The 8469-nt window shown below is 36.1% G+C and overlaps 1 protein-coding gene across 1 annotated transcript; it reads left to right on the top strand.

Moving 5' to 3' along the window:
- The first annotated feature begins 1148 nt into the window (after positions 1-1148).
- On the top strand, positions 1149-2513 carry LOC149187567 (F-box/kelch-repeat protein At1g80440-like). Its single transcript, XM_089412849.1, has one exon. The coding sequence runs from the start codon at positions 1282-1284 to the stop codon at positions 2341-2343; it is 1062 nt and encodes a 353-aa protein (XP_089268975.1). The 5' UTR covers positions 1149-1281; the 3' UTR covers positions 2344-2513.
- Positions 2514-8469: the final 5956 nt, after the last annotated feature.

An 8469-nucleotide genomic window follows, 5' to 3' on the forward strand; every position in this document is an offset into this window, starting at 1 on the left:
ACCCTCGTTGTTCGCCCTCTCTCAACAATGAAAAATAATTTTTCCAGTTCTCTCTTTCTATATATATATATATATATATATATATATATATATATATTATCATCTATATATATAATTATATAATTCAAACGAGAATATATATAAAATTCACCAATCATAATTAATAATAAATATTTTCAATGAGTAGAAAAAATGAAAAAAGGTACTGGAATAGAAAATTTATTTTATAATATTATTAAAATTGACAAATGATGTCTCATGTGATCTTCGCCGAAGAATTTTTGTAAACATATAAATTAATTTATAGCCATGAAAAACACATGTTATTGTTGAGAAGTGATAATATCGAAAAAAATATCTTTAACGGTCCAAATATAAATATACAAGTCTAATTCTAGTAATGTTTGATTGCCGCGTTCGAAACGCGTTCCGTAATCCAAAGTCTAAATATTATATATAAAATACACTTGTTTTAGTGTGATTTTTTGGATTTTTAGATGTGAGAATTTAGTGGAAAAATTTGAAGTGAAATTTTTATTTATGTTATTTAAATTAGTTTTTTGAGTATAGATATGGAATCTTTAGGACACTTTCATTATACATAATCACCCATCAAACTTGTGATTTTAATAAATTCCTGCCAAATTTGAAAAAAATTAGTTAAAAAATCCCATAAAAACTTTGAAAAAATCACAATTAAAACAACTCCGTATACAACGCGTTCCGTAATCCAAAGTCAAAATATCATGTATATGAATTCATTTTTATTATCTTATAGCCGCGCGAAACGCACGTTGCGAAACGCACGTTGTTCACACATATTTTCACGACATACACATTTATATTACTCACGCACATGCTCTCGATTTCTTTCCCAATTTCTTTTTACTGTTCACATTATATGTTCCGGGCAGTTTCCGAGATTTCTTTCCCAATTTCTTTTCTATTCACGTTATATCTTCCGGGCAGTTTCCGAGATTTCTTTCCCAATTTCTTTTCTGTTCACGCTATATCTTCTGGGCAGTTTCCCATTCTCTTCGCCCTTTGACTGCACGTTTCCCATTCTTCTCGCCATTTAAGAAATCTTTTAGTGCGAGAATTTCCCATTCTCTTCGCCATTTGACCGCGCTCCGCACATCTCCCATTCTTCTCGCCATTTAAAAAATCTTTTAGTGCGAGAATTTCCGGTGACTTGTCTCAGTTTATGTGGTCATACTGTTCATTGGTTTCAGGCGTACCTTGATATTCAGGATTCATCAGGTCAGGGTCAGTGGATTTCAAATGGAGGTCGTTATTCCTAACCTTCCACAAGATATCGTTCGAGAGTGTTTGCTCAGGGTGGACTACAATTCCCACGATAACCTCAAAGCTGTGTGCAGAAACTGGGAGGCTATGCTGAGTAGCCCCCGGTTCTATGAGGACAGAAAGAACTGTGGGAGCAGTGAGCAATTCATATGCCTAATTCAGGGTACTCCTCAGGGGAAGTCGGCCGAAAATAAGCGGCAAGGATCGCCCATTTACAGTCTAACTCTATACTACCCTATCCAGGACGCCTGGGATAGCCTCCCTTCAATTCCTTGTTTTTCTGATGGGGTTCCTCTATTCTGCCAGTGCGTTTGGGCGAATCAGAAACTGTTTATGATTGGGGGATGGCATCCCTCCCAATGGGAGACACTGAAATCTGTTTTTATTTATGACTTCCCGTCCCGTACATGGCGGCGGGGAGCTGAAATGCCCAGGGTTCGATCCTTCTTCGCTTGCTCTGTTTCTCCCGATGGGCTTATCTATGTTGCCGGAGGACACGGCGACAATAAAAGCGCTCTGCGAGCCGCAGAGGTTTATGACGTTAAACATGACAGGTGGGAGATTCTGCCTCCCATGAGCCAAGAGCGAGACCGATGCCATGGAGTCTTTATGGATGGGAAATTCACTGTGATAAGCGGGTATGCCACAGAGTCGCAGGGTCGATTCGAGAGGAGTGCGGAAGTATTCGATCCCAATACAGGCGTTTGGAGCATAGTGGAGAATATGTGGAGTATTGGGGGATGTCCGAGGTCGTGCGTGGCTGCTTTGGGGCATTTGTATTTCTTCCATAATCAACATGTGATGCGATATGACAGTAAGGAGAACTGTTGGGAAGTGGTGGCGTCTCTCCCTGAATGTATGGACGATGTTGCTACCTGCGCCACAGTGTGGTGTGACAAGATATTTGTGAGTGGTTCTACCTACAATTCGGGTGAACAGGTGTGTTACATGTTCGACAGCTCTGGGAAGTGGGTTCACATTGAAAGGCCACATGACTATGTAGGATTTGTTCAGTCTGTAATAACTGTAGAGATGTGAGCAGATTCCGTTGTGTGTTCATGGTTGTTGAGTTATTTGCTTGCACACTGATATTCTGTAAATTAGGACTTTTTTATAATATAGGGGCAATTAAAAATATTATAAAATAGGAAAAAATTGTGTAGTGGAAGTAAAGTTATATGATGAGTAAAATACGAAAGAGAAGTTTAATAAACTTTACCTTTTTGTTCACTGACATCGCAAATTTGTGCAGAATAAAAATGGTGGAATTATGTTTTAGAGTAGAAATAAATTTAATATTATCAAAAAAAAATTAAATCGTTAAAATCTTGATATCAAAATCTATATATATATATATATAAACTTTATCAAACTTACTCGCCAAATTTTAATTAACAAAGAAACCGCTTGCTTTCGTCCCTCGTTCAACCCATACATGTTATCGACTATTAAGAAAAAAATATGAACAGATACATCATCAAACAAAAGCATTGAATTTACCCCGAGTCTAGCGAGCAATTATCTGACAGAGAGACTTTCACACCGTAGACTGAATCTAATAATCATCAAGGTTTTCCGATCATTGCAACTCAATTTGTAACACTTTTTTTCGGTACAAAAAAACATGATTTTGTATTGCAAATGAATTGCATAATTTACATATATTCTGGCTGAAAATACCAGATCAAAAACCATAGACTTAACAAATCTATAAAGGGTCACCATAAAAACATTACCTCCTATAAACAGTATAAGAAGGGAAAATCGAGATGTGTGACAAAATATATCCGACAAAATATAGGATATATGTATGAAATCAGCATACAATCCAAATAGTTAAGCAAGAGTGGGATAAATCTCTGTTGATATAGAAACATCACTTGCAAAAGATGAAAAAACTTGCTTTGCAGAGGACATTGTGAGAAACCCAATGGCCAAAAAACAAAAATGAGAAACAAAAAGCAGGAAGAGAAAATAACGGATTCAGATTATGTTCTGGAGATGGAAAAATCCTCTATCAGGTAAATAATATTACCCAAATGAATGTCTATTTTCCATTTACCTGGTTGTCTTAATAACCCTTTCTTTGACACACTGTCTACTTGTACATTTTGTAATGTATTCAAAAAAAATTATTCTATTCAACATATAGACAGATCAGAAAATGTAAAACTCAATTTGTAACCCTTAATACATAACCATTCAAATTATTAAAATATCCTTCCTTTTTGCTACATTTTGGACAGCTCAATCGCCTTTTTTTCATAGCTTAATGGCAATTTCTTGCAGTAAGCTTTAAAAATTTCTTGTAGTAAGCTTTAACAACAACTTAAAGACCGTATGACCCTTTTCCATAGTATATTGCCATTGGTGGAAGTGGATCTGCAACTTGCCTCATGGAGGTGATCGCTGCATATAGATAATTGTATCCATTGATCCATGCATAGGACATTAATTATGTATAGTTAGCTTCCCATTTAACGTTTTTCATGAGTAAAACTATTTTATCAAAAACTTTTTGAAGTGGTCTTTTATATCAAAGAAAATGAAGAAGCGCCAAAAACTCTTTGAAGTGATCTTATCTACTAAAGAAAATGAGGAAGCATTCTCAAATGTGAAAGTACAAATTCTTATTAACCAGATTTTTATTTATAAAAAAAAAAAAAAAAACAAGCTTAAAACAAGCTATATACTTTCACAAATTCTTACTAATCAGATTTTTATTTATAAAATATAAAAAGCTTAAAACTAGCTATATATATGTAGGGATAGTTTTATAGTAAAAATTAAAAAAATATACGTTTAAGTTCATTATAATAACTAGACTATATTATTTGGAAACATTCCGAGGGAACTCTCTGTAGTCAAACTGTTTAGAATTTAGGATTAGTCTTGCAAAAACCTAATGAGCAAGTCATATGTTGGATAAAACAAGTGATGCACACATTGCAGTAAGAAATTGATTTGAAATGGATTTTATTGTAACATTTATTACTAAATGTAATTAGATAATAGATAAGATTATATAAAATATTAAAGGTAATGTAAATATAAAAATAGATAAAATAAAATAAAAAATGAAATGAAATAAAAAATGGAATATATATATATATATACATATATATCAAAAATTAACTTTATTGGTTTTCTCGCTAAAATGACTCTTTTTATTTCTTACTCTTCCTATTTCTTCTTGTACTTATACTTCCAAAGAGTTTTTGATAAAGGAACAGAGTATGCATAAAGAGCCATGAAGTACATTGACATTGAAATGAAAGTTTGTCAAAGTAAAAATTAGTATCCATTTAAAATTTCTATTCTCAGTTGTCTTTAACTAGTATCTATTTGAAGTTTGTTTGTTTTCTCATTTTAGGTTAAATAATATCCATTTGAAATTTGTTTTCTCATTAAAATTTTTAAAATAAAATGTTGGTATCCATTATATAATTGATTTTATTTGCAATAGGAATTTTTTATATCTGACTTATATGATACTCATATTTAAGGTTAATTTATGGTTCCGAGTGAGTGAATAATGCTAACAAAGAATTCTTCTATGTTATATTGAGTTTACATAAATTTCTATCACTGTGAGCAAATGAAAAATGCCAACCATATAAATGATTTAGGTTTGTTCTGGCTTTCTCATTTCTAAAATCAGCCCAAAGGTTTTCCTAATATAGCCATTGCAAATTCACCATTAAATTTTTAAATCTGATAAAAAGGATTAATAAAGTTAAAAAATATTAATTCGAAAGAAACAGTTAACATCCCAAATCAAACCTAACCTGGTGCTATAGATAAAATTAAGGAAGAATAGAATGTGGAAGAAATGTGCAACTTTCAGGTGAGGTTAATTCAATCTGAGACTGCCTACTCACAAAGTTTAATTCATTCAACCAAAAGCATGTACATTTATAAGATTAAGAGTCTTTTGAGAAGTTTAAACAACTTCCTCATAAATAGGTTCTAAGGACTAAATAAGACTCATAATCTCAACAAGACACAACAAACAACTAATAATAATATATCTAGAACAATCTACATTTCTCCATTATTCCAAGTCTCCCCCTTAATGGAGAAATTCAACCAAAATCATGTTTTTCCTTGACTCGCCATATGCCATATGGTATGATTTGTCTTGATTATTGGTGGTAGATAGTGCTCCAAGGAGCGCAAGCTTCCTTGAAGATTTTTTCCTCTCATTATTTCCAATGTGAGCATGGGAATCTTTCCACCTATATAGGGTCCATATGCCATATGGTATGATTTGTCTTGATTATTGGTGGTAGATAGTGCTCCAAGGAGCGCAAGCTTCCTTGAAGATTTTTTCCTCTCATTATTTCCAATGTGAGCCTGGGAATCCTTCCACCTATATAGGGTTTTATCTGATTCCATGTGTTCCTTGTGAGTCACCCCATCAAGGCCCATTCTCCTCATTATTAAGGATATATATATGATATGTTTTGTCCCAGATATATTACTTTGGAGCTTTGAGATGAAAAAGCTTGAGATGATGATTAGCTTCATAAGAATTACTAGTTTCATTGAAGGCACTTCTCTTTCCTCATTGTCTCTGTTGTGCTCTTAGTTTTGTGTTTCCCTCATTATCATGTGGATCTTCAAAAATAGGTTCATGACTCAAGTGTTTACACCCTTCCTCATGAACAACTAATAACTCTTCAATTGCAAGATCTTGTTGAGAAGATTGCAGCCTATGATATTTTTGGTCATCAATAAAAAACACATTGTTTGTCAAAAATTCTTTTGACTCAAAAATACTAGCCAAATCAAAAATACTTCCAAATAACCTCATAAAAAAACATCATCGAAAAAAAAATAAAAATCAAAAACATCTATCACCTATCCACCACTTTACCTCCGTCACAGAGCAAAATCTACAACAAACAAGGCACTTTGGAGTTCTAACCATGCTCCCACACAACTCTTACAACTAGAGAACGGCCACAAGTCTATTGTGATAATCACAATCACCGCACCACTGAACAGCCACTGGCCACTACAGTTTCCATCTACTTATATGTACTCTACCTCCAGAATATAACAAAATTGAACAACAGCCACATGACCAAATTAAACCTTCACGTGATGAATACCTGCTGCTCACAAGGCAACAAACAATGCTCTGAGATACGAGCCCAGCTCTCTATGGCAACAACAAGAAGAGGGATATAGGATCTGCGACTTAATAAAAGTTTAAAAATTAAAGTAGAACACAACTCACGTTATCCCCGTTTTCAAAGTCACAAAGGGCACCAAAAGAAATGCGATGACAATGATAAATGGTCAATCCTTACATCGATCTCAGTGATCAATCCAGACGTCCATGCAAAACAATTCAAGAATTAGTATGTTGTGATTAGAATTACACAACACACCCTCACCACCGCCATACATGCCCTCAGCCTCAAAGTGAGAGAATCAATAATTTGTCGAGTGGCAGACAACAATAACACTTTGGTGAATGGCAACACAATTCAATGTAATTCACTGTAGTTCAATGGTAACGCAATTCGGTATATACAAGGCACGATTGGAGTATCACTGTGCTACAAGCTTTGCAATCCTTCTCCACAACCTACATATATTCGGATCCGCAACTGATCCAAAATGGATTTTGGATAGACTTCTAAGTCTAAGTGTTCCTCACAGAGGAAAATAAAAGTCCAAGGAAGTTCCTGGAAATAGCCCCATTGTGTAGATATTTTCATTATGAATCTACTGCAACTTGAATCGGCTAAAACGAACTTCGGACGAAGAAGTTATCGCAGAAAGAAGTTGCCCTTTATTCTTTGGAAAAAGAGGCAAAATCCCCTAAAAATGGCAAGAAAACCCTTATAAAGGGAAATTGCATCGGAGATGATCCAAGAGGCGGACTTAAGCGAAAAGGGAAGAGACCCCCGATTGTCGATCCCTGACATATCAGGTCAAAGGCAGGCACATGCACATGACATAAGGTAATGACCCCAGGGCCGATGCGATATTGCAATCGCCGATATAGGCGGATCGACATCAATGATGGCATGAGACAAGGAACAGACCCTTGGGCCAATGTGACCTGCCATTGCGATATATCGCATCACAACGTCGCGTCACAACGATATAAAGGGGCGATAACATGCTGGACCTGACAGATTTATAAGCACGACTTTATAACATTTGAGTTCCGCCATAAAGGGAATTTCCTGTGTATAAGCGCGTTTCGGTTTAAAAACCAAAATACAAAGGAAAGACACTCGAAGCGATAAAGTTGGACCTGAAGGGGAATTATAGGTACAATTCATAAAATTTGAGTTCCGTAAGCGGGATTTTGGGTGAGCCTCAAGCGGTAAATGGTATTGGGCTGGCTCCGTCCGATCCCATACAATGAACGATGCATGGCTAGCGGAGGAGAGAGGAAAACCACCTTTTTGGGCCCGTAACCTCTGTACCCTTAAGCCACCCGAAGTCGCATATTGACCATTGGATTGGAGATCACCCAGATCGACGGTGGGGCTTGTGAAAGTGACCCAAGGCGGACTTGATATGATTATATGGTGGATGCGATAAATTTTCAAGTCCAATAGAAAGAGTTCTATCAGGTTTTTCACGTATTTCCCGTGTATTTGGGATTTTACCCAAAACGCTTATGCAACGCGATATGATACCTAATGGCAAACCCGAGAGGGATTTTAGGGGCGATTGAATGGAACTTCACATCTGGATTTCACGTCCGATAATGTATTCTCCAGAAATCTCTGTGTAATGAAATTTTCTCCGTTTTCGGGTTTTTGCTTAAGAGAAGGCCCCAAAACCTCTGTAACCACTCCAGATCCTCATGCCATGCTGCAAGCGAGTGCTTTTATAGGCAATGATGAATTTTGAAGCCACAGAGCCATAGAGCTAGATGGCCAGTCGAATAGACAAGGAGCAGGGAAGCTGCAGAGACACAAAGAGATGATGATACCCAGAGAAACGACTGGGTAGCTGAACAGCTGGAAAAGTACCTCAAAGGAGGCAGAGAGCTAAATTGAGAGAGCAAGGAGAGCAAGGCTAACGAGAGCTAATACGCAGAGCAGCTGAGGGAGTCGCTTGGAGGTCAAGCGGATTACCGAGGCATGCAGAGGCCGAGAGAGAGAGCTCACAGAACCCAAAGCCGAGAGG

Source organism: Pinus tabuliformis, chromosome 3_1 (genome assembly GCF_031772625.1).
Source record: "Pinus tabuliformis cultivar Carrire ecotype Pingquan chromosome 3_1, CPIR1, whole genome shotgun sequence".
In the NCBI taxonomy this organism is placed as follows: domain Eukaryota; kingdom Viridiplantae; phylum Streptophyta; class Pinopsida; order Pinales; family Pinaceae; genus Pinus; species Pinus tabuliformis.

What these genes read in the sequence shown, in the direction of transcription:
- LOC149187567 (XM_089412849.1), top strand. Translation starts at nt 1,282, where the DNA reads ATGGAGGTCGTTATTCCTAACCTTCCACAAGATATCGTTCGAGAGTGT.